The following is a 26,589-nucleotide window of genomic DNA, read 5'->3' as shown; positions in this document are numbered from 1 at the left end:
GGGCGAACAGGCTGCGTGAAGCAAGATGTCAGTGCTGACTACCAGGAGGATGAACAGTCTGCACGGGTCAAGGAGCCGGTGCTTACCACCAGGAGGGCGAACAGGCTGCGTGAAGCAAGGAGCCGGTGCTTACCACCAGGAGGGCGAACAGGCTGCGAGGGGCTAGGAGCCGGTGCTTACCACCAGGAGGGTGAACAGGCTGCGAGGGGCAAGGAGCAGGTGCTTACCACCAGGAGGGCGAACAGGCTGCGTGAAGCAAGGGGCTAGGAGCCGGTGCTTACCACCAGGAGGGCGAACAGGCTGCGAGGGACTAGGAGCCGGTGCTTACCACCAGGAGGGCGAACAGGCTGCGAGGGGCTAGGAGCCGGTGCTTACCACCAGGAGGGCGAACAGGCTGCGTGAAGCAAGGAGCCGGTGCTTACTACTAGGAGGGTGAACAGGCTGCATGGGCCAATGATCCAGTGCTGACTACCAGGAGGGTGAACAGGCTGCGCGAAGCAAGGTGCCAATGCTGACTACCAGGAGGGCGAACAGGCTGCGTGAAGCTAGGAGACGGTGCTTACTACTAGGAGGGTGAACAGGCTGCGAGGGGCTAGGAGCCGGTGCTTACCACCAAGAGGGCGAACAGGCTAAGAGGGGCTAGGAGCCGGTGCTTACCACCAGGAGGGTGAACAGGCTGCAGAGGGCAAGGTGCCAGTGCTGACTACCAGTAGGGCGAACAGGCTGCGCGCAGCAAGGAGCCGGTGCTTACTACTAGGAGGGTGAACAGGCTGCATGGGCCAATGATCCAGTGCTTACTACCAGGAGGGTGAACAGGCTGCGTGAAGCAAGGAGCCGGTGCTTACTACCAGGAGGGTGAACAGGCTGCGCAGGGCAAGGAGCCGGTGTTTACTACCAGGAGGGCGAACAGGCTGCGCGAAGCAAGGAGCCGGTGCTTACTACCAGGAGGGTGAACAGGCTGCGTGAAGCAAGGAGCCGGTGCTTACTACCAGGAGGGTGAACAGGCTGCGTGAAGCAAGGAGCCGGTGCTTACTACCAGGAGGGTGAACAGGCTGCGTGAAGCAAGGAGTCGGTGCTTACTACCAGGAGGGTGAACAGGCTGCGTGAAGCTAGGAGCCAGTGCTTACTACCAGGACGGTGAACAGGCTACGCGGGGCAAGGCGCCAGTGGTCACTGCAAGCCAGACAGTAGGGTTTTGTTCGGTCACCGGTAGGATCCCTTTTTGCTGCGGTTCCTTTCCACTGGATTGCCTTTTCTTTGCACGTTATTGACCTTCAGCACGCAATACTATTGTATCTGGGGGCATACTCGCACTTGAGTCAAGGATAGGCATTGCAGTGGCTCTTGGCACTTTAGCTGAATGCATCTTTTGGTGATTTATACTAAGGTTTGGAGTAAACTTTCCAGCGCCTAAAATTTAAATGCTTCCTTTAATCAGCTGTTTTAAAAATATATATAGGACAGTATATTACAGCTTACAGTTTACCAGTCAAGCATTGCCAAACAGATGGCGAACACATCTGCCCCCACCTTGAAACTGCTAAAAAAAAAATGATTAAGAAATTATGCCATTATACCGTAGGAGATTTAAGAGAAAAAAAAAGTTCAAATACATACAATATAGCAATAAACTACGGTTGTCCAAGCGACCGGGACATCCGGCCTGGTAATAGTCAGACTCAAATATATTTGGTATTAGCAATCAAAGTCCTCGTAAAAACATAGTCTATATGACAACAAATATAAATTATAAAAAGTGCTATCCCACCCTCCCCCAAGCTTCCAGTAAGACCATCGGCATTTAGGATTTACTATTAGTGTCGCTTCTGCTAACCCACTATTGTACAACATGTGATGAGTATGTCGGGCCGCCACTCACGTCTCGACACACTGTTTCAGCAATGGTGTCTCCCTAACTAGTACGTTCCGGGTGTCTGTAATGGATTGATCTTCGCCCTCTGGCTGCGATAGCACCTGGGCCCTGGCATCCCAGGATAGCAGAATATCGGCCACCCTAGCATCACTTTGTGTTCTTTTTGTATGCGCCTCCTCTGCTGCCGCCCACTCTTAACTAATCCCTCTCCCAGGTCTCCCTTATAGGGGGGGGGGGTGGATTTCACCAACAACCAACTGATGGGTATGCGCCTGTTAGCCACGATGAGGCCTAGCATTGTGAATCATCTACTCCGCTTCAATCTAGGGGTGTGGGGTAGAAGCCCCAATAAACACTGATTGACCGTATGAGATACTTCCCACCCTGATGCACGGCAGAGTTGTGGCAACACCTCCAACCATTATGATGTAATGATGGGGCAGTGCTATACCATATGTAGGAAATCTGCAGCCATTGCTCCACACCGGGGACATCTGTGGTCCCTATTGGGGTAGATGGCATGTAGTCTCTTGGGGGAGAGATGAGCCATATGTATTATATTATACTGTATTTGTTTAAACCAAGCGCAGACAGTCCTCACAGACACCCTCATTAACTTTTGACCAGTCGGGAGGGACAATAGGCTCCTCGCTAAGAGCCTGCCAAGTCTCATCCACCCGGAGCGGCATCAGTTGTCTATCTGTACAGAGTGTCGGTACATTTGTGTTATCTATCAATCAATCAATCAATCAATCAGGGAATTGTAAGCGCGCTACTCACCCGTGAGGGTCTCAAGGCTCTGAGGGTGGCTGGGGTCCGCAGATCTGTTTAGCCGTAGAGCCAGGTCTTGAGGGTCTTCCTGAAGGTGTTCAGTGAGGGGGTGCGTCTCATGTCTGCCGGTAGCTCGTTCCAGGTGTTGGGCTGCAATGTGAGAGAAGGATCTTCTGCCTGCTCTGGCTCTGTGAATGCGTGGGGTTTTGGCCAGTGCGAAGTTGGAAGATCGGAGGTTTCTTTTGGGTACGTGGAAGTTGATTCTGTCATTGAGGTATTTGGGTCAGTTGTTGTGTAGGCATTTGTAGGCGTGACTGAGGATTTTGAAAGTGACTCTTTTCTCCACTGGGAGCCAGTGGAGACTTCGTAGGTGTTGACTGATGTGTTTGTGTTGGGGGATGCTGAGGACGAGTCTGGCGGCGGTGTTCTGTATTGTCTGGAGTTTGCAGAGTAGGTGTCGGGGATGTCAGTGGCACAAGATAGAGAAGAACAAGCCACTAACCTTACTCAGCAGCCAGCGGGGACGACTTCAAGCAGAAAGGCCCCCCTATTCTCCAGGGCACACTTCCCCACAGCGTAATGGACACAACTCTGGGAAAGAGCACCCACGAGAACAGGGAAGTGAAGCACTAAGGTGGTAGTGCTGAGGGTCTTGCTCTCGAGCAGGGGAATGCAGCAGTATGGGCACCTCCTAACAACGTCCTGCACAATTGACAAATGACAGAGGTTAGTTCATCTATCAGTGTTAGCGGTATGCACTATACGACCCCCCCCCCCCCACGCTTAACCCTTCCGGTACTCACAGGTTTAGGTAGGAGTAGATGTACCTTCCTTGGTACTGTGTTCACCCCCTTGCTTAGGATACAAGTCATAAACAATAGTATTCTGTACGTAATCCGCCTGCCTGTTAATCTCACAGACAGCGGTTCGGAAATGATTCCCTGCGAGAATAATGTGTAATATTTCAGGGTGACGAGATACTTGTTACCTGTCACGGCGTGGTCTCGTATCTTCGACCTTGAGGCGGGTAGGAAAGCGTCCGCCCTCAAGGCACCATACTCACTCCAAGGCGGGAAGGAAAGCGTCCGCGCTCGGAGCTCCTCAGTATAGTCACGGGATCCGCGGAGTCAGGAACGGCGCACCACGGCGTCCGGCGGGTAGGAAAGCGTCCGCTCTTAAGGCAGAAGACTTACTCCGAGGCGGGAAGGAAAGCGTCCGTCCTCGGAGCTCCAATCTGTGGTCTCGGGTTCCTCTGGGTCAGGGATGGCGCGCGATGGCGCCCGGCAGGTTTAAAGGGACGGAAACTCCAAGCGGGAAGGCAAGCGTCCGCGAGTTTCCAGCTTGACGGGATTTCAGGATTTAGAATACGCGAGAGGGACTGGAAGTGTTCCCTCGCCGTCGGCTTCCATGAATGATTGTCAAGCACCGTCTCCTCACTGAGGCGGTGCTTATATAGGGTAGGCCGTTCCCCCTCGTAAGCTGAGGTTACGTAAGTCCTGCCCCGTTGCCTCCTGGGAGTTGTAGTCCCTTCGGGTCTCGGACTGCCTACCTCGTTTCCCACAGCTGCCTGAGGGCTTGCGGGGGTGTGTGCGGCCAGGCCCATGCCTGCTACAGCCGATGACCGTCACAGAGCCCCCCCGTAAGGACCGTCGTCTCGGCGGTTGGCCGGGCTTCCCCGGATTGTTCCTATGAAAGAGGTCCAAGAGTTCGGGGCAGTGGAGATTTTGCAATGGTTCCCAGGTTCTATCTTCCACTCCATACCCTTTCCATTCATCTAAGTACTGAACCCTTCCCCTGACCAGTCTAGAATCTAACAGTTGCTGGACCCCATATTCCTCCTGACCTTCTACATCTATGGGAAGGGGCCGATCAGGTAATCTCATGTACGCTGGGCATGGTTGGAGCAGGGATACGTGGAATACGGGGTGTATGCGCCATGCTGGGGGTAAGGTCAGCTTCATGGTGACGGGGTTGATAATTCTCTCGATACTGTAGGGACCGATGTACCTGGGTTTCAATTTTCCCGCCCCCTTGAGGTGTAAATGTTTTGTGGCTAGCCATACTTTGTCTCCCACCTGATAATCGGGTTCTTTGGTTCTTTTCTCATCAGCGTACCTTTTTTGTGCTGCCTGGGCTGTCAGCAGGTGTTGTTTTGCATCCAATAGGACCGCCCTAAGATGAGCATGATGCTTCTGTATGCTTGGAAGTTTAGTTTCTACAGGCCACTCAAAAGGGAGCATGTTAGGATGGTGTCCGTTTAGACAAAAGAAGGGGGAGCATCCCAAGGTAGCATGGTCCGCGTTATTATAGACGAACTCTGCCATCCACAACAACGTGACCCAATCCGTGGTGTTCTGGATGGCAAAGCATTGTAGGTACTGCTCCAACGTCTGGTTCAGCCTTTCGGTTTTTCCATCCGTTTGTGGGTGGTAGCTGGATGATAGGCGAGCGTCGATCCCCATTGCCTTGCATAAGGCCTTCCAGAAGTGGGAGGTGAACTGTGTTCCCCGGTCCGTAATAAAAACACTGGGTATTCCGTGGGCTCTCACTACGTGTTGTAAGACTAGCTGGGCTAGTTCTGTGGATGAGGGAAGCCCTTTCACTGGTATAAAGTGACCCATTTTCGTTAAGTGATCCACTATTACCAGGATTGTTGTGTATTCCTGATAGGGGGGCATCTCTACTATAAAATCCATGGACACTGTATGCCAAGGTCTAGGAGGGATAGGTATTGGCCTGAGTAGTCCTGTGGGTTTGGAGTGTTTAGCTTTCCCTTGTGCACATACACTACAACTTGTCACGTAGTTCCGGACGTCTTCTTTCACTGATGGCCACCAGAACGAACGTTCGACGCAGGCCGTCGTTTTGTGAATCCCCAAGTGCCCTCCTAAGAAAGAATCGTGGGCCCATCTCAGGACTTGGGCTTGCAGGTCAGGGAGGGGCACGTACAATGCTTGGAAATGGTATGCCAACCCATTCTCCAAGGTTCTATGGTCAGGGTCCTCATCTAGCCAGGTTTGCACGTCCATCCCTTCTGTGGCGGTCTTGACTTCTGCCACGAAGTCTCGTGAGGTTATGAGAGCTATGGATTTGTCATGAAACACCGTTTCTTCAAGAATAAACGGACTGTCTGTCGGTGGTTCCTCTTCTGCGGTCAGACTTCGGGAGAGTGCATCAGCTTTAGCATTCGGGGGTCCCGGGCGGTACTTGATTACGTAGTCGTATTCTGCGAAGAAAAGGGTCCATCGTAATTGGCGCGTTGTAAGGGCCTTAGCAGTTTTTAGAAATAGGAGATTGCTATGATCCGTGTAAATTTCAACGGTATGTTGGGCTCCCATAAGATAGTGTCTCCATTCTTCGCATGCCCTTTTTATGGCCAGCAGTTCTTTATCAGTTACTGAGTAATTTATTTCACTGGGTGTAAGTTTCTTGGAGAAGTATGCCACGGGGTGTATTTGTCCTGTTGTTGGATGTCTTTGTGACAGTACTCCTCCCAAGGCGTACTGTGAGGCATCTGTTTCCACTATAAAAGGGAGGTGGGTGTCCGGGTGTCGAAGGATGGGAGCTCGTGTAAATTTGGATTTTAACAACTGGAAGGCACTTTCGGCTTCTTCTCCCCACACAAACGGAACGCCTTTTCTTAATAGAGAGGAGATGGGATGTATTATCTTTGAAAAGTCCTTGATAAACCTCCTATAATAGTTTGCGAAACCTAAGAAACTCTGGATGGATTTCACATGTTGCGGGGTTTTCCAATGAGTGATGGCCTCGATCTTTCCGGTTTCCATCTGAAATCCCTGAGCGGTGATTATGTATCCCAAAAATGCTACCTCCTGGACATTGAAGAGACACTTCTCCAGTTTTGAATATAGATTATGTTGTTGGAGTCTACTTAGGACCTCTTTGACGTGCTTGACATGTTCTCGGGGACAGGAAGAATAGATGAGGATGTCCTCTATATACACTACGCAGGTAGTGTCAAGCAACCCCCTTAGTACCTCATCCATGAAGTATTGGAATGCCGCCGGGGCGTTGCATAGCCCAAAGGGCATCACTCGGTACTCAAAAAGTCCGAATTTAGTCCGGAATGCGGTCTTCCACTCATCCCCGCTTTTGACTCGTACCAGATGATATGCTCCTCTGAGGTCTAATTTCGTGAAGTAACGGGCTCCTTTAAGTTGGTCCAGCAGAACGGGTATCAATGGTAGGGGATACCTATTTTTTACGGTGATGCTGTTTATCGCTCGATAGTCAATTCAGGGTCGGAGCTCGTCACAATCTTTCTTCGGTATGAAGAAAAGAGGGGACGACGCCGGTGACGAGGAGTAGAGCGATAAATCCGGAAGCCAGGTTTTCTTCAATATAATTCTTTAGGTACAAGGTCTCGGTTTCCGTCAAAGCGTAAACCCTACTGCAGGGGATGTTGGCTCCAGGTGTTAATTCGATACAGCAATCGTACTCACGATGCGGAGGAAGCCGCGTGGCTTTTTGTTTATCGAATAGAGATCTGTACTCTTCGTACTCTTCAGGTAAGATGCTGTTACTGCTGCGGTTTTCTTGTGCACATGCCACCGCCAAGAGACTGGCTTGCGTGCCCATGGGCTTTATGGAAGGTGTTGTCTGTTGATAGCACGTCTGTTGGCAATACTGGGAGGTCAAAGTCACTGTACGTGTTGCCCAGCTAATAACCGGATCATGGAGCGTAAGCCACGGCATGCCAAGGATGAGTCTAAATTGTGGTGCATCGATGAGATCGAATTGTATATACTCATAGTGCTCGGTGTTGACTCTCATTAATAACGGAAGTGTATGTGAGGTGACGGGTCCTGAGGTTAAGGCGGATCCATCCACCGCGTTCACATACTCAGGTTTTGTCTTCTTTTCACTCTGAACACCGATGGTGGATGCATAACCCAGGTCCATATAATTCCCGATAGCACCCGAATCCAACAGTGCTGCTGTGTCCAGGGGTTTGTTTTGAGTCACCCACAACTCCACTCCTATACATAAATGAGCCACCGCCGGTTGTAGCGTGTTGGCAATGACATTAGAGACCTGTGTATGTTGACCGCCCGACCCATCGATCTCTTTCTGGTTCGGGCTACTCAGTTTTCCGCCGCTTCTTGGGTTCCCACCACAGCTTGTGTCCGTGTGGTGACCCCACGTTCTGGGAGTTGGGCTCTGGCTCTGCATTCCCTAATGAAATGCCCTCCTTTCCCGCAATATAGGCACAGCTTCATTTTACGACGTTTTTCTTTTTCTTCACTGGTGAGGGGACCTCGGATACCCCCGAGTTGCATGGGCTCTGTTCCATCCATTGTCTTGGGGTGTTCGTCTATGGTTTGTTTAGGTTTGGGGAACCATCCTCTAGCTTCTCCTCTGCCCTTGTCTCCCTTTCTGTCCAACAGGCGATGGTCTAGTTGCACTGTAAGATCTATCAGTTCCTCACAGGTTTGCGGCAACTGCACCACTTGAGAGAGAACGTCTTTCAACTCCCCTCTCAACCCTTGGTAAAACAATGATGTTCTTTTCTCCTGGGGCCAGTCGGTTTCTACCACTAACCGGTTAAAGGTGGTTATGTAGGTCAGCAGGTCTTGAGATCCTTGACGAATGGTTAGTAGTTCTCGGTCCAGAATAAGCATGTGCGACTTTCGGTCAAACAATTTCCTCATGGCGGTACAAAAGTCAGGAAAGGCATGCAGCATGGGGTCATTTCTCTCCATCAGAGGTATGGTCCAACTGGCAGCGTTCCCCCCCCCATATAAGACATCATGAACGCGGTTTTTGCTGCATCGGTCTGGAAGACTACGGGCTTGCATAAGAAATGGAGTCTGCATTGATTTAGAAATGTCTCGAATTTCTTCGGGTCTCCGTAGAAACGCTCGGGTGGTGCCAGAGGGATACCTGTGTTTTGAATGACATGAACCGTAGGGGCGGAATCAGAAGCCATGGCAGGGACTGGAGGGACGGGAAAGAACCCACCTACTAGGGGGTTGGCAGTATCAGGGGGAGATGCCGTGTGTCCCGGAGGTGGTAAAGTGGCTTCTCTGATATATGAGCCCGCACCTGTACCCTTTCGGGACAATCCCGCCACCTCTCTGCGTAGGGTACCCATTTCCCTTCTTAAGTCCTGATTTTCAAATCGGGAGGTCTGTGAGGCTATCCAGTAGGGAAGATAAAATCACATTGGTGTCCATCGTCCAGGCTAGTCGTCTAACTTGGGCTTGACAATCTGTCGGGGATGTCAGTGGCACAAGATAGAGAAGAACAAGCCACTAACCTTACTCAGCAGCCAGCGGGGACGACTTCAAGCAGAAAGGCCCCCCTATTCTCCAGGGCACACTTCCCCACAGCGTAATGGACACAACTCTGGGAAAGAGCACCCACGAGAACAGGGAAGTGAAGCACTAAGGTGGTAGTGCTGAGGGTCTTGCTCTCGAGCAGGGGAATGCAGCAGTATGGGCACCTCCTAACAACGTCCTGCACAATTGACAAATGACAGAGGTTAGTTCATCTATCAGTGTTAGCGGTATGCACTATACGACCACCCCCCCCCACGCTTAACCCTTCCGGTACTCACAGGTTTAGGTAGGAGTAGATGTACCTTCCTTGGTACTGTGTTCACCCCCTTGCTTAGGATACAAGTCATAAACAATAGTATTCTGTACGTAATCCGCCTGCCTGTTAATCTCACAGACAGCGGTTCGGAAATGATTCCCTGCGAGAATAATGTGTAATATTTCAGGGTGACGAGATACTTGTTACCTGTCACGGCGTGGTCTCGTATCTTCGACCTTGAGGCGGGTAGGAAAGCGTCCGCCCTCAAGGCACCATACTCACTCCAAGGCGGGAAGGAAAGCGTCCGCGCTCGGAGCTCCTCCGTATAGTCACGGGATCCGCGGAGTCAGGAACGGCGCACCACGGCGTCCGGCGGGTAGGAAAGCGTCCGCTCTTAAGGCAGAAGACTTACTCCGAGGCTTGAAGGAAAGCGTCCGCCCTCGGAGCTCCAATCTGTGGTCTCGGGTTCCTCTGGGTCAGGGATGGCGCGCGATGGCGCCCGGCAGGTTTAAAGGGACGGAAACTCCAAGCGGGAAGGCAAGCGTCCGCGAGTTTCCAGCTTGACGGGATTTCAGGATTTAGAATACGCGAGGGGGACTGGAAGTGTTCCCTCGCCGGCGGCTTCCATGAATGATTGTCAAGCACCGTCTCCTCACTGAGGCGGTGCTTATATAGGGTAGGCCGTTCCCCCTCGTGAGCTGAGGTTACGTAAGTCCTGCCCCGTTGCCTCCTGGGAGTTGTAGTCCCTTCGGGTCTCGGACTGCCTACCTCGTTTCCCACAGCTGCCTGAGGGCTTGCGGGGGTGTGTGCGGCCATGCCCATGCCTGCTACAGCCGATGACCGTCACAGTAGGGACTTGTTGATGCCGGCGCAAAGTGCGTTTCCATAGTTCAGTCTGCTGGTGATGAGTGCGTGGGTGACTGTCTTCCTTGACTCAGGGGGGGATCCACTTGAAGGTCTTGGGGAGGATGCTGAAGCAGCTGGAGGTGACGGCGTTGACTTGTCGGTTCATGGTGAGTGAAGAGTCGAGTACGATGCCGAGGTTCTTGGCATGGTCTGTGGGGGTAGGTGGGCGTCCGAGGGCAGTCGGCCCCCAGGTGCTGTCCCATGCAGAAGGGGTGGTACCGAGGACGAGAACTTCTGTCTTTTCGGCGTTGAGCTTCAGGCAGCTGTTGGTCATCCAGAATGTGGCGTCTTGCATTCCTTTCTGGAAGTTGAGTTTGGCAGTGGTGGTGTCCTTGGTGAGGGAGAGGGTGAGCTTGGTGTCGTCGGCGTAGGATACGATGTTGAGGCTGTGTTGTCGGGCGATGGCTGCGAGGGGGGCCATGTAGATGTTGAAGAGGGTGGTGCTCAGTGATGAACCCTGTGGGACTCCGCAGGTGATTTTCGTGGGGTCGGAGAGGAAGGGTGGGAGTCTGATCCTTTGGCTTCTTCCAGTGAGGAATGATCGGATCCAATCCAGGGTTGTCCTTGTATGCCTGCGTTGTGTAGTCTGGCGACTAGTGTGCAGTGGGAGACGGTGTTGAAGGCCGCTGATAGGTCGAGTAGGATGAGGGCTTTGGAGTGGCCTTGGTCCAGGAGGGTGCGGATGTCGTCTGTGGCAGCGAGTAGGGCGGTCTCTATGCTGTGGTTGCTTCAGAATCCGGATTGGGATGGGTCGAGGACGGCGTTCTTGTCAATGAATCGTGTCCGTTTCCTGTTGACTGTTTTCTCTGCAACTTTGGTTGCGAAGGGGAGGAGCGAGATAGGCCAATAGTTCTTGAGGTCGGTGGGGACAGCTGTGGGCTTCTTGAGCAGAGGTCTGACATATGCACGCTTCCAGTCATCTGGGAAGGTGTCTGTTTTGAAGTTGGTGTTTATGGTGCGTTGTAGTTCGGGTGCGATGGTGGCCGCGGCTCTGTGGTAGATGTGAGGGGGGCAGGGGAGTGGATGCTTTTCATGGTCGAGGCGGTGTCTTCGGCCGTGATCGGTAAACAGTTGGAGATGGTGGGCTGGCTGGTGTTTCTGAGGGGCCTAATGTGTTATGAGTTTGCGCACACCTGCCATTGACAGTAGGGTGACCAGAGTTTGTGTGGGAGTAGGGGCCTCAGGGAATTACGGCCATAGCTGATGAGCCGTGGCTAAAATGTTGGCATATTGGAGGAGTTGCCTATTCCCCGGTCCGAACGTCTCAATGGCGTACTGTAATTTGATAAAGTGCCCCTCCGAGAGCATAAAGCACCCACTCGCCTGCCATCTATCTATTGCCCTCAAGCTGGCCATTAGTGCAAAGGGGTGAACTATCCTTTTATGTTATGTTATGTTATGTTACATTCACTTCTATAGCGCACAGATGCCCCAGCCAAGGGGCGTCCTGGCGCTTAAAAAGATCCCAACACCACAACACTGTAGGAGGACAAAAGCACTGTATAGGACAAGATCGCGCAGTCAGAAAGCTAGGCTGCGAGGGGAAACAGATGCGTTTTAATAGCTCTCCTGAACTTCAAGAGTTCATCTATTTCACGAATGTACTTAACCAAAAGAAACCACCACGGCTGACCACTGGTTCAGCACCTCAAACCCAAATGTACAATAGTAAATATCCTGTGCATAACTCTTCCAAAGTCCGCCGCAGAGGGACTCCACTGAAAATCAGATGAGAAAGAACTTTTTTACAAAAAAGGAAGGTGCACCAGAGAAAAGTCCAAACTGGAGTAAGTCCTTATAATTCCTTTTAATTTTCATATGTTTTTCCATAGAATAAAAGATCAGCCAACGCGTTTCGTTCTTTGAGATAAGAACTTCTTCAGGGCAGTATCTGTACGTAGTAGGGAAAAAATGAAAACGGTCATCCATATAGGTTCAGATAAATAATTTCTGAGGGATTCCAAAGTACTAAAGTAGGGAGGTGCTGTGCAATACAAATCACTTCACGGCGAAAGATACTGATGAGTCCATATTCTCAAAATCCCATAATAAGCATTCGAGAGTATAAAATGTGCAGATCCGCACACCAATTCAAATGTGAGGAAGCATGGGACCGATATCGTAGTCCGATCGGCAGACGTGTACTCGAATACTCATCAGTATCTTTCGCCGTGAAGTGATTTGTATTGCACAGCACCTCCCTACTTTAGTACTTTGGAATCCCTCAGAAATTATTTATCTGAACCTATATTAAGAAACTCTCCTATTTCTGAGTACACGGCGATATATGAATTACAGACCTTTGGATGACCGTTTTCATTTTTTCCCTACTACGTACAGATACTGCCCTGAAGAAGTTCTTATCTCAAAGAACGAAACGCGTTGGCTGATCTTTTATTCTATGGAAAAACATATGAAAATTAAAAGGAATTATAAGGACTTACTCCAGTTTGGACTTTTCTCTGGTGCACCTTCCTTTTTTGTAAAAAAATCTATTTCACGAATGTCAGACGGGAGAGAGTTCCATAGCTTAGCAGCCAAGACCCGGAAAGACCGGCTTCCGGCCCTACAGAGCCTAAACCGTGGGACCACCACCAGGTTTTGCCCTGAGGATCTTAAAGAGCGTGAGGGCACATAAGGCACCAAAATGTTAGCAAGAATCTGGGGAGAAGCCCACTTCAGGATCTTGAAAGAAAGACACAGGGTCTTAAAAGAAATCCTCTGTGCTATAGGCAGCCAGTGCAGAGAACAGATGGTACTTTGCGCAGAACAGAACCTCGGTAAACCTACCAGGGCTCTGGCTGCGGCGTTCTGAATCCGTTGCATCCGGGCAATTTCAGCCTGGTTGGCCCCCAACAGGAGCGAACTGGCATAATCAAGCCGGGATAGAATGGAAGCCTGTATAACCAGCTGCCTAGTGGAGGCATCAAAGAACCGCAAGATGGGTTTCAACCCTCGTAAGATGCCGAAGCAAGTAGCCGCCATTTTTTTCGTGTGAATACTAAAACCTAGGGCTGGATCAAGCCACACCCCCACGTTTTTTACCTCTGAAACTGGAATAGGAGTGACTCCCAGTTCAGGAGGCCACCACATGTCACCCCAAAAGTCCGTCTGCTTACCAACAATCATGACCTCCGTTTTTTTAGCATTTAACTGGAGACAGTTGGCATTCATCCAGCTAGCAACCGACAGAAGACCATCCCGGAATCTGGGGGCATCAAGCTCGGCATCTCCACTCAGTGCAACCGCCAGCTGCGTGTCGTCAGCATAGGAGACCATGGTAATTCCCCATTGTTTGACGACAGCAGCTAGCGGCCTTACATAAAGGTTAAATAATGTGGGACTCAACGACGAACCCTGAGGGACACCCAGCTCCAGTGGATAGGCCTTGGACTCAAACGGAGGGATCGAAACCTTAAACGACCGCTCAGCAAGAAAGGAGCGAAACCAATCGAGGGCGATGCCCGTGACACCCACCTCCCCTAGCCGTTGAAGAAGGATCCCATGCGAAACCGTATCAAACGCGGCACTGAGATCAAGTAATATCAGTGCCGCAGTTTGACCAGAATCGAGGACTGAGCGGAGATGTTCCGTCATAAAAAGCAAAGCTGTCTCCGTGCTGTGACCAGCACGGAACCCATTCTGGGAAGAATCCAGAATGCTGGCCTTAGCAAGATGTTCAGTCAGCACCCCGTTCACATGGGATTCAACAACTTTCGCGACCCAAGGGAGGAGTGAAATCGGACGATAACTCTCGTTTTAGAGGGTCCAACGTGGACTTTTTCAGGATAGGTGTTACAACAGCTTGTTTCCATTTAATTGGAACAACACCTGAGGCGAGAGAAAGATTTATAAGATGACACACTGGAGGAAGACAAATGGCAGCAGAGTCTCTAAACTGAGCTGGCTTCATAGGATCCATTGGAGAACCAGATTTTATCCTGTGGACCAGTTTCAGAAGTGTCTCCATCGACAGGTTAGGGAATAATGCCAGAGTCTCACCTATAGCCGGTGTCGGGCCAACAGGTTCGGCTACTAACTCTGTTGTAGGAAAGGCACGGTAGATAGCTTGCACCTTTTCAAGAAAAAAAGAGGCCAAATCTTCACAGTGGGCCACTGAACAAATTTCCGCCACAGTGACTCTTTTAGCTGTCAAGTCCTTTAAGATCTTGAAGATTAATTTGGGCGGGTTGAGGCTAGATCTGAATTCCTGTGAGTAGTAGGCAGCACATGCTCTACACACAGCTCTGTGATATATTTTAACATTAGCCAAATACAGAGATTTTTTCCTAGCTTCATAAGATTTTCGCCACTCCCTTTCTGCCTGTTTACAGGCTTTTTTCAACAGTACCAAGTAACTGTCGTACCATGGACTAGGTACTCTAGGGCGGCATTTCGTCAAAACCACAGGGATCAAAACATCCAAAGCCCGAGACACCCAGTCACAAAAAAGGTCATTCTAAATCAGGAGCGGAAGGTGCCCGCCAAATTATTTGTTGCACTGCTCACTCCCAGAGACCGCCCTTCAACTGGATTATATGAAGAAATTCAGGAGGGATCCACCGACCCCCTCATCAACAGTTCCCTAATCCTGGGTCCATCATCCATGCCATCCAACCGAGAAAGTTCCCAGTTAGGCTTCCTGTTTAACCAATGAATAGCGTGCTGCATTTGTGCTGCCAGATAAGATAAACCCAGAACGGAGACTTCCAGTCCGCCCCATGCCATGGTTGTTGTAGGGTACTGAGGCCCACTCTACACCTCTTGCCTGTCCTTAGAAGCTCCATAATCGGCTTGCCAAGTTCCCAAAATACCGTTTGTGGAATTTCATACATCTCACCTTGTAACGTGTAGAGACATCTTGGCAAAAGCACCCTTTTAAACGCGATCTTCCCCATTAGTGATGGCCTCAGGGTATTCCAAAAAGCAGTCGAAGGTTGTATGTTCTGCAGTACTCGGCCCAGATTCAAGTCATAGGATCGATACTCGCCGTGTACGACCTGTTTTCCGAAATATTTAACATTATCTATCTTCCATGGTAGCCCTGCACCTGGAAAATGGTTAGCAGAGAGGCCAATCAGATGGCCCAACGTGAAGAGGGCGGACATTGCATGATTAATCCATAGTCTGGAGAATTCTCAAAATTTGTGCATAATGTTAACCAGTATGGGCCCAGAGATGTCCGGCTGACGCCAGTAGATCGTGGTATCGTCAGCGCACAGGGAGATGACATGATCAGTATTACCAACCCGTATACCCCATCCATGAAGAGACTTCTTAAGTCGACATGCAAGCGGCTCTATAGCCATGACGAACATTAGGGGAGACAGCCGGCATGCTTGGCATGTGCCACGCTGTCGGACAATTTTTGCCGAGACGTAGTGTCAGGTCCTCACCCCTCAGGCTTGAGTAGAACAGTCTAACTCCATTGATATGGGCAGTTCCCAATCCTTTCCGATCGAGCACGTGCCAGAGATAGTCCCACCGCACCGAGTCAAAAGCTTGCTCCATTGAATCCGCTGTATTGGAAACCCAGTTGCTTTAACCCTAAGCCTGCGTGAGGCCATCCGTTGTGATAACCTGCGCCGCTCGAGCTGCGAATATAGTTCTGAAACGAGGAAAGCATTGTGAACAGCAGCTCCTGTTGTCTCTCACTGTGTGATTTTGCATTTCGTTCTTGTGCTTTCACCTCTCACTCTGTCCTCTTTTGCTTTCTCTCAGGCCTCCTGCCCTGTCTTCGGAGGCGTCCTGGCGCTGGTTAATGATCACCGGCTGCAAAAAGGGCTGGCACCGCTGGGCTTCCTGAACCCGGCACTCTACAAACTGCAGGCCAATGGCAGCAGCGGTGCCCTCTTCGATGTAAGTCATGCTGTTGGGATGTGTGAGTACCGGGCAGCAAGGTGGATGCAGGCAGAGGTGGACAATGGTGGAAATGGATGCAGGTCGAGATGTAACAAGGTGGACGAGGACTATAGGTGGAGGTGGACGAGGACTATAGGTGGAGGTGGACGAGGACTATAGGTGGAGGTGGACGAGGACTATAGGTGGACGAGGACTATAGGTGGACGAGGACTATAGGTGGATGAGGACTATAGGTGGATGAGGACTATAGGTGGAGGTGGACGAGGACTATAGGTGGACGAGGACTATAGGTGGAGGTGGACGAGGACTATAGGTGGAGGTGGGCGAGGGCTATAGGTGGAGGTGGATGAGGACTATAGGTGGAGGTGGGGACTATAGGTGGAGGTGGGCGAGGGCTATAGGTGGAGGTGGATGAGGACTATAGGTGGAGGTGGGGACTATAGGTGGAGGTGGACAAGGACTATAGGTGGATGAGGACGGATGAGGACTATAGGTGGAGGTGGGCGAGGACTATGGGTGGACGAGGACTATGGGTGGACGAGGACTATAGGTGGACGAGGACTATAGGTGGAGAGGTGGACGAGGACTATAGGTGGAGAGATGGACGAGGACTATAGGTGGACGAGGACTATAGGTGGACGAGGACTATAGGTGGACGAGGACTATAGGTGGACGAGGACTATAGGTGGACGAGGACTATAGGTGGAGAGGTGGACGAGGACTATAGGTGGAGAGGTGGACGAGGACTATAGGTGGACGAGGACATTAGGTGGATGAGGACTATAGGTGGAGAGGTGGACGAGGACTATAGGTGGAGAGGTGGACGAGGACTATAGGTGGAGAGGTGGACGAGGACTATAGGTGGACGAGGACTATAGGTGGACGAGGACTATAGGTGGACGAGGACTATAGGTGGACGAGGACTATAGGTGGAGGTGGACGAGGGCTATAGGTGGAGGTGGACGAGGGCTATAGGTGGAGGTGGACGAGGGCTATAGGTGGAGGTGGGCGTGGACTATAGGTGGAGGCGGACGAGGACTATAGGTGGAGGGGTGGGCGAGGACTAGAGGTGGAGGTGGACGAGGGCTATAGGTGGAGGTGGACGAGGGCTATAGGTGGAGGTGGGCGTGGACTATAGGTGGAGGCGGACGAGGACTATAGGTGGAGGGGTGGGCGAGGACTAGAGGTGGATGGGGACTAGAGGTGGAGGTGGGCGAGGACTAGAAGTGGAGGTGTGCGAGGACTAGAGGTGGATGGGGACTACCGGTAGAGGTGGAGGAGGACTATAGGTGGAGGAGGACTATAGGTGGAGGTGGACTATAGGTGGAGGTGGACGAGGACTGCAGGTGTAGGTGGGCGAGGACTATAGGTGTAGGTGGACGAGGACTGTAGGTGGAGGTTGAGGAGGACTGTAGGTGGACGAGGACTGTAGGTGGAGGTGGACGAGGACTGTAGGTGGAGGTGGACGAGGACTGTAGGTGGACGAGGACTGTAGGTGGAGGTGGACGAGGACTGTAGGTGGACGAGGACTGTAGGTGGAGGTGGACGAGGACTATAGGTGGAGGTGGACGAGGACTTGAGGTGGACGAGGACTGTAGGTGGAGGTGGACGAGGACTATAGGTGGAGGTGGACGAGGACTATAGGTGGAAGTGGGTGGATGAGGGCTATAGGTGGAAGTGGGTGGATGAGGGCTATAGGTGTAGGTGGATGAGGACTATAGGTGGAGGGGGGTGGATGAGGACTATAGGTGGAGGTGGGCGAGGACTATAGGTGGAGGTGGGCGAGGACTATAGGTGGAGGTGGGCGAGGGCTATAGGTGGAGGTGGGCGAGGGCTATAGGTGGAGGTGGATGAGGACTATAGGTGGAGGTGGGGACTATAGGTGGAGGTGGACAAGGACTATAGGTGGATGTGGACTATAGGTGGAGGTGGGCGAGGGCTATAGGTGGAGGTGGGCGAGGGCTAGAGGTGGAGGTGGATGAGGACTATAGGTGGAGGTGGACAAGAACTATAGGTGGAGGTGGGTGGATGAGGACTATAGGTGGAAGGGGGTGGATGAGGACTATAGGTGGAAGTGGGTGGATGAGGACTATAGGTGGAGGTGGGTGGATGAGGACTATAGGGGGAGGTGGGCGAGGACTATAGGTGGAGGTGGGCGAGGACTATAGGTGGAGGTGGGCGAGGACTAGAGGTGGAGGTGGACGAGGACTAGAGGTGGATGGGGACTAGAGGTGGAGGTGGACGAGGACTAGAGGTGGAGGTGGACTATAGGTGGAGGTGGACGAGGACTGCAGGTGTAGGTGGGCGAGGACTAGGTGGAGGTGGGTGAGGACTGTAGGTGGAGGTGGACGATGACTGGAGGTGGACGAGGACTGGAGGTGGGCGAGGGCTATAGGTGGAGGTGGGCGAGGGCTATAGGTGGAGGCGGGGACTAGAGGTGGACAAGGACTATAGGTGGGGGTGGACTAGGACTACAGGTGGAGGTGGTGACTATAGGTGGAGGTGTACAAGGACTATAGGTGGGGGTGGACGAGGACTATAGGTGGACAAGGACTATAGTTGGAGGTGGGTGGATGAGGACTATAGGTGGATAAGGACTATAGGTTGAAGTGGGTGGATGAGGACTAAAGGTGGAGGTGGGTGGATGAGGACTAGTGGTGGATGAGGACTATAGGTGGAGGTAGACAAGGACTATAGATGGAGGTGGATGAGGACTATAGGTGGAGGTGGGTGGATGAGGACTATAGGTGGAGGTGGATGTGGACTAGAGGTGGACGAGGACTATAGGTGGAGGTGGGTGGATGAGGACTATAGGTGGAGGCAGACGAGGACTATAGGTGGAGGCAGACGAGGACTATAGGTGGAAGTGGACTAGGACTAGGTGGAGGTGGGTGGATGAGGACTATAGGTGGAGGTGGGTGGATGAGGACTATAGGTGGAGGTGGGTGGATGAGGACTATAGGTGAAGGTGAGTGAATGAGGACTATAGGTGGAGGGCGGTGTGGAGGTGGACGAGGACTATAGGTGGAGGTAGGTGGACAAGGACTATAGGTGGAGGTGGACGAGGAATATAGGTGGAGGTGGATGCAGGCAGATGAGGGCTATAGGTGGAGGTAGATATAGGCAGATGAGGACTAGAGGTGGACGAGGACTATAGTTGAATGAGGACTATAGGTGGAGGTGGATGAGGACTAGAGGTGGATGAGGACTATAAGTGGAGGTGGGCGAGGAGTGGAGGTGGAGGTGGGGACTATAGGTGGAGGTGGGTGGATGAGGACTATAGGTGGAGGTGGATGAGGACTATAGGTGGAAGTGGGTGGATGAGGGCTATAGGTATAGGTGGGGACTATAGGTGGAGGTGGACAAGGACTATAGGTGGACGTGGACGAGGACTATAGGTGGACAAGGACTATAGGTGGAGGTGGGTGGATGAGTACTATAGGTGGAGGTGGGCGAGGGCTATAGGTGGAGGTGGGCGAGGGCTATAGGTGGAGGTGGGGGAGGGCTAGAGGTGGACGAGGACTATAGGTGGAGGTGGACAAGGACTATAGGTGGAAGTGGGTGGATGAGGACTATAGGTGTAGGTGGATGAGGACTATAGGTGGAGGTGGGTGGATAAGGACTATAGGTGGAGGTGGGCGAGGACTATAGGTGGAGGTGGGCGAGGACTATAGGTGGAGGTGGGCGAGGACTATAGGTGGAGGTGGACGAGGACTATAGGTGGACGAGGACTATAGGTGGACGAGGACTATAGGTGGACGTGGACGAGGACTATAGGTGGACGAGGACTATAGGTGGACGAGGACTATAGGTGGACGAGGACTATAGGTGGATGAGGACTATAGGTGGAGGTGGACGAGGACTATAGGTGGACGAGGACTATAGGTGGAGGTGGACGAGGACTATAGGTGGAGGTGGGCGAGGGCTATAGGTGGAGGTGGATGAGGACTATAGGTGGAGGTGGGGACTATAGGTGGAGGTGGGCGAGGGCTATAGGTGGAGGTGGATGAGGACTATAGGTGGATGTGGACTATAGGTGGAGGTGGGCGAGGGCTATAGGTGGAGGTGGGCGAGGGCTAGAGGTGGAGGTGGATGAGGACTATAGGTGGAGGTGGACAAGAACTATAGATGGAGGTGGGTGGATGAGGACTATAGGTGGAAGGGGGTGGATGAGGACTATAGGTGGAAGTGGGTGGATGAGGACTATAGGTGGAGGTGGGTGGATGAGGACTATATAGGGGGAGGTGGGCGAGGACTATAGGTGGAGGTGGGCGAGGACTATAGGTGGAGGTGGGCGAGGACTATAGGTGGAGGTGGGCGAGGACTATAGGTGGAGGTGGGCGAGGACTAGAGGTGGAGGTGGACGAGGACTAGAGGTGGATGGGGACTAGAGGTGGAGGTGGACGAGGACTAGAGGTGGAGGTGGACTATAGGTGGAGGTGGACGAGGACTGCAGGTGTAGGTGGGCGAGGACTAGGTGGAGGTGGGTGAGGACTGTAGGTGGAGGTGGACGATGACTGGAGGTGGACGAGGACTGGAGGTGGGCGAGGGCTATAGGTGGAGGTGGGCGAGGGCTATAGGTGGAGGTGGGGACTAGAGGTGGACAAGGACTATAGGTGGGGGTGGACTAGGACTACAGGTGGAGGTGGTGACTATAGGTGGAGGTGTACAAGGACTATAGGTGGGGGTGGACGAGGACTATAGGTGGACAAGGACTATAGTTGGAGGTGGGTGGATGAGGACTATAGGTGGATAAGGACTATAGGTTGAAGTGGGTGGATGAGGACTAAAGGTGGAGGTGGGTGGATGAGGACTAGTGGTGGATGAGAACTATAGGTGGAGGTAGACAAGGACTATAGATGGAGGTGGATGAGGACTATAGGTGGAGGTGGGTGGATGAGGACTATAGGTGGAGGTGGATGTGGACTAGAGGTGGACGAGGACTATAGGTGGAGGTGGGTGGATGAGGACTATAGGTGGAGGCAGACGAGGACTATAGGTGGAGGCAGACGAGGACTATAGGTGGAAGTGGACTAGGACTAGGTGGAGGTGGGTGGATGAGGACTATAGGTGGAGGTGGGTGGATGAGGACTATAGGTGGAGGTGGGTGGATGAGGACTATAGGTGAAGGTGAGTGAATGAGGACTATAGGTGGAGGGCGGTGTGGAGGTGGACGAGGACTATAGGTGGAGGTAGGTGGACAAGGACTATAGGTGGAGGTGGTCGAGGAATCTAGGTGGAGGTGGATGCAGGCAGATGAGGGCTATAGGTGGAGGTAGATATAGGCGGATGAGGACTAGAGGTGGACGAGGACTATAGTTGAATGAGGACTATAGGTGGAGGTGGATGAGGACTAGAGGTGGATGAGGACTATAAGTGGAGGTGGGCGAGGAGTGGAGGTGGAGGTGGGGACTATAGGTGGAGGTGGGTGGATGAGGACTATAGGTGGAGGTGGATGAGGACTATAGGTGGAAGTGGGTGGATGAGGGCTATAGGTATAGGTGGGGACTATAGGTGGAGGTGGACAAGGACTATAGGTGGACGTGGACGAGGACTATAGGTGGACAAGGACTATAGGTGGAGGTGGGTGGATGAGTACTATAGGTGGAGGTGGGCGAGGGCTATAGGTGGAGGTGGGCGAGGGCTATAGGTGGAGGTGGGGGAGGGCTAGAGGTGGACGAGGACTATAGGTGGAGGTGGACAAGGACTATAGGTGGAAGTGGGTGGATGAGGACTAGGTGTAGGTGGATGAGGACTATAGGTGGAGGTGGGTGGATAAGGACTATAGGTGGAGGTGGGCGAGGACTATAGGTGGAGGTGGGCGAGGACTATAGGTGGAGGTGGGCGAGGACTATAGGTGGAGGTGGGCGAGGACTATAGGTGGAGGAGGGCGAGGACTATAGGTGGAGGTGGGCGAGGACTATAGGTGGAGGTGGGCGAGGACTATAGGTGGAGGTGGGCGAGGACTATAGGTGGAGGTGGGCGAGGACTATTGGTGGAGGTGGGCGAGGACTATAGGTGGAGGTGGACGAGGACTATAGGTGGAGGTGGACGAGGGCTATAGGTGGAGGTGGGTGAGGGCTATAGGTGGAGGTGGGCGAGGGCTTTAGGTGGAGGTGGGCGAGGACTATAGGTGGAGGCTGATGAGGGGTACAGGTGGAGGTGGGTGGATGAGAACTATAGGTGGAGCTGGATGAGAACTATAGGTGGAGCTGGATAAGGACTGTAGGTGGAGATGGATGAGGACTATAGGTGGAGGCGGATGCGGACTGTAGGTGGAGGTGGGTGGATGAGGTTTACAGGTGAGGTGGATGAGGACTATAGGTGGATGTGGACGAGGACTATAGGTGGAGGTGAACGAGGACTATAGGTAGAGTTGGATGCAGGCAGATGAGAGCTACAGGTGGAGATGGACATATGCGAATGAGGACTATAGGTGGAGGTGGACGAGGACTATAGATGGAAGTAGACGAGGAGTGTAGGGGGATGAGGAATACAGATGGAGGTGGATGAGGACTATGGGTGGAGGTGGATGCCGGCGGATGAGGGCTACAGGTGGAGGTGGATGAGGACTATAGGTGGAGGTGAACGCAGGAGTAGGGAGATGAGGACTAAAGTTGGAGGTGGACACAGGTGGATGAGGACTACGGGTGTAGGGGGATGAGGACTATAGGTGAAGGTGGACGCCGGTGTAGGGAGATGAGGACTACAGGTGGAGGTGGACAAGGTCTATAGGTGGAGGTAGACGCAGGTGTAGGGGAATGGGTGGAGGTGGTTGAGGACTATAGGTGGAGGTGGACGCAGGTGTAGGGAGATGAGGACTAAAGTTGGAGGTGGATGCAGGCGGATGAGGGCTAAGGTGGATGAGAACTACAGGTGGAGGTGGATGAGGTCAATAGGTGGATGAGGACTATAGGTGGAGTTGGACCTGTACAGAGACTGAAGACAGGCAAGGGCATGATTGGATGTGGGCAGAGGTGGATGCAGGTGCAGATGGAGTGAGGTCAGAGTGTAGAAGTGGACGAAGGCAGAAGGGGGAAGGCAGAGATGGGCAAGGCAGAGAAGGTGGAGATGTAGATGACACAGATGGCACAGACGATAGGCACAGTGACACAGACGACACAGATGGAGACAACTGCTCAGGCCTCAGATCAAGCAGGTAGCTGTCCCACCAATGGAGCATAAACCAGATCTACTTTTGGCAGAGAGTGGGCACAGGCAGTCAAGGGAGGAGAACATGAGGTACTTGAACTCTGGGTAGAGATAGTGGCATTTAGACTCTAGGAAGCAGAAACTTCGTGTTAGAAGCCTCATAAGTGCAGGAGCATTTTGAAACCTGGATTTGCTTACTAAACAAAACAACCAGAGCCGCATCTTGCCATGTCTACCATGTCTCGTATCTCTTCCAAGCACCGGCTTCAGTTTTGCAGCGTGAATCTTTCTGGATTCACTATGCTGTGCATTATTCCGCCATCTAGTGGTTGGGTCCGGAATTGTAGTATTTCTTCTCTTTTTCTTTTTTTTGTTTCGTGGCCCAGGTGGGCGTCGACATACCACCATTTGGTGTCCTTCGTGACGTCGACGTGCTTCCTCCGGAAGCTCCCACCTTTGGTCGCCATCTTCAGATTCTTTTTTCCGCCGTTGGGTCTGGATCAACATGAAGGAGCTCCAATAACTTTGGAGAGAAGAATCGACGAAAGCGAGAAGAATATTGGAATATATCACCGGGTAAGTCACCGGAGATCAAGTAAAGAAGAAGCTCGACAACCGTTCAGAGAACATCGAAGAATTCGACGATTTTCGAAGGAGAATGTGCATACAGGGGGCTCCCTGGGCGCGGTGATGGACAAGACTCAAATTCTGCGCAAACTGCCACCACAAGTACACGCAAAAGGACCAACACCCGGTTTGCAATCTCTGCTTGCCGCTCGACCATCGATGCGAGGACTGCAACGCCTGTGCAGCATTCACCCCGAAGACTCTCAGAGTTAGGGAGAGACAGAGAAGAGCAAACTACAACATGCAGGGGCAGGGTACGCCCCCATTGCTCCGAGATTTGGGACTCTCCAGCGGAGAGGAAGACAACGTAGCAGAAGGACCATAAGACGTTGTGGTCGTCGAGGTCGAAAAGAAATCGTCGAAGGAGGTTAGAGTGTCGTCGAACCCTAAACAGTCCTCGAAAGGAGCAGGGCCGTTGAAGCGCTCGACGTCGACTACTGCATCCAGGGACAAGCAGACAGTCTGATCCTCTGAGAAGCACCCCCAGATGGCAAAATCCCAAGACAAAGGGAAAGGCGCCAAAGAGCAGCCACGAAAAAGAGGCCTCGACGTCGAAAGGCGAAGGCCCGAGACAGGTTTCGACTTCGACGTCGACAACCGCAAAGAGGAAGGTCAAGGCCCTCGAAGCCGATCACGCGGCAGAGATGGAAAAGAAAAGAAAGAGGCTCGAGGCCAAAATGGGTAACATCTTGCAACGCAAGAAAGACTTCAACGAAAAGCTAAAATTCTACAGCATACCGTTGGAAGACTATGCCCAAAACAGAAGGGGACGTCGAGGACTTCCAAGCGCCGAACACACCTGAACCTGGAGAGGAACAGGAAGATGACCTGTACTACGGGAAAGGCGAAGGGGAAGAAGCTGAGACTTACCAAGAGTCGACTTCTTCGGAGGCTCACGACTTGCCGTGGGAAGATCTCGACGCCGAATCACCAGAAGAGGGCGTAGAATCATATCCGTCGAGGCCTTTGCCGCCGGACGACATAGGGATCTACAATCAAGTCATCAAAAGGGCTGCTGACAGGTATGGAGTGCAATTAGAGGAAGAGAAACCCCAGTCTTGCTTCCTCTTGGAGACCTTGTTGCCTTCCCAGACTAAAAGCCAGTTCCTGCCCATGCTCCCAAGTGTTCTGGACCAGGGGAAGGAGGCATTCAAAGAGCCTGCCATGTGTAGAGCAGTGACTCCACGAGCAGAGAAAAAATAAACATACTTCGAAGGACCCCATGTACATTAGAGGGTCAGTACCAGCCGACTCCATCATTAAATCCACGGCTCAGAAAAGAGCAAATATACCCACAAACTCTGGCCCACCACCAGACAAAGAAAGCAAGAGGATGGACATGATAGGTAGGAAGATGGAAAGCAGTGCAGCTATACAATGGCGCATCGCCAACTCCAATGCACTCAACAACAGACACGCATACCAGCACTGGGAAGAAGTGGGAGAACTCCTCAAGCACGTACCAGAACAATACCAGAGAAGGGCAAGCCATCTGGTAGAAGAGGGGAAGAACATGGCTAATACATGTTTAAAGTCAGCCCTAGATGCAGCAGAGACATCTAGCAGGCAGGTGATGCTGGGGATCACAGAAAGGAGGCATGCCTGGTTAATAATTCAATGTTTTAAGAATGAGGTCCAAAACAACATCTTCAACACACCCTTCAACGGGGAACAACTGTTCGGAGCACCAGTAGACGAAAAATGGAACCAGCTGAAAAAAGATAACGAAACAGCTAGGTCTATGGAGACTCTGCAGTTCCGAGGTATGAGAAGAGGAACACCTTCCAAGAGACAACTAGGCAGAGGAAATAATCAGCCTGGAGCAACACACCAAACCACCCAGAAAAGTTTTCAAGGGGGTAACCAGGGACAGCAGCAGGGACAGCATCAGCAGAACTGGCAGTACCAGCCCCGAGGACAATCCTTTCGAGGACGTGGCTGAGGAAGGGCTAACGGCCAGAGAGGAAGTCAGCCTCCCAAAGGAAAGTGACTCACCAGCAAAAACAACGCACTCCTGGATGAGACCTCAGGAAGTGCAGAAAGAGCCAAGACAAAAACCAGCAAAAAATCAAAAACTTCAACAGCTCCTCCAACACACATCACCGGTAGGAGGCAGATTAAGACACTTCCTCCAGGAGTGGAGGAAAATAACATCAGACAAATGGATATTGAACCTCATACAATATGGGTACTGTATAGACCTGGAAAGGCCACCGCAAAACGGAAGGCCAAGGGTCAGAGTGCGCACAACAGAAGAGCTGACACACTTGAGGCAGGAAGCAAGAGAACTGCTAAATAAAAGAGCCATAGAAATTGTGCCACAAAAACAAAGGAACAAAGGGGTAAACTCAACCTACTTCCTCAAACTAAAGGTAGACGGAACATTACGTCCAGTTCTAGATCTCAGATTCCTAAACAGGTTCATAAAGACTCAAAAGTTCAAGATGACCTCGCTTCAAGAGGTCATACCTCCACTACAAAAAGGAGACTACATGGCAACTATAGACTTAAAGGACGCCTACTTGCATATCACCATCAACAGCAAACACAAACACCTCCTCAGGTTTACAATAGGCACAAATCACTACCAGTTCACAGTGCTAGCTTTCGGACTAAAATCAGCACCAAGAATCATCACAAAATGTCTGGCGGCAGTAGCAGCACACTTAAGGAGGAAGGGGATACATGTATACCCATACCTCGATGACTGGCTGGTAAAAGCAAGCTCATACCACAGGTGCAAGAGGCACATAGAGATAGTGATACAGACACTGGCCCAACTGGGGTTTTCGATCCATTGGGAGAAGACGTCAATGGAACCAGAACAACTGAAGAGATTA

General features: G+C 52.0%; 1 protein-coding gene across 3 annotated transcripts in view; it reads left to right on the top strand.

The window, feature by feature from the left end:
- TPP1 (tripeptidyl peptidase 1) overlaps window positions 1-26,589 on the top strand; it is a 152,532-nt gene that overhangs the window by 116,035 nt on the left and 9,908 nt on the right. For 2 of the 3 annotated variants that reach the window (XM_085623561.1, XM_085623560.1), the window contains one exon: window positions 15,830-15,967. In XM_085623561.1, coding sequence (XP_085479687.1) covers window positions 15,830-15,967 — 138 coding nt within the window. Of the gene's footprint in view, window positions 1-1,120; window positions 1,553-15,829; window positions 15,968-26,589 lie in introns of those variants that run through there. The other variant, XR_014967990.1, reaches the window with a different exon arrangement.

This window comes from Triturus cristatus, chromosome 8, assembly GCF_964204655.1.
Source record: "Triturus cristatus chromosome 8, aTriCri1.1, whole genome shotgun sequence".
Lineage (NCBI taxonomy): Eukaryota > Metazoa > Chordata > Amphibia > Caudata > Salamandridae > Triturus > Triturus cristatus.
This window is presented reverse-complemented; position numbering and strand designations above follow the sequence as displayed.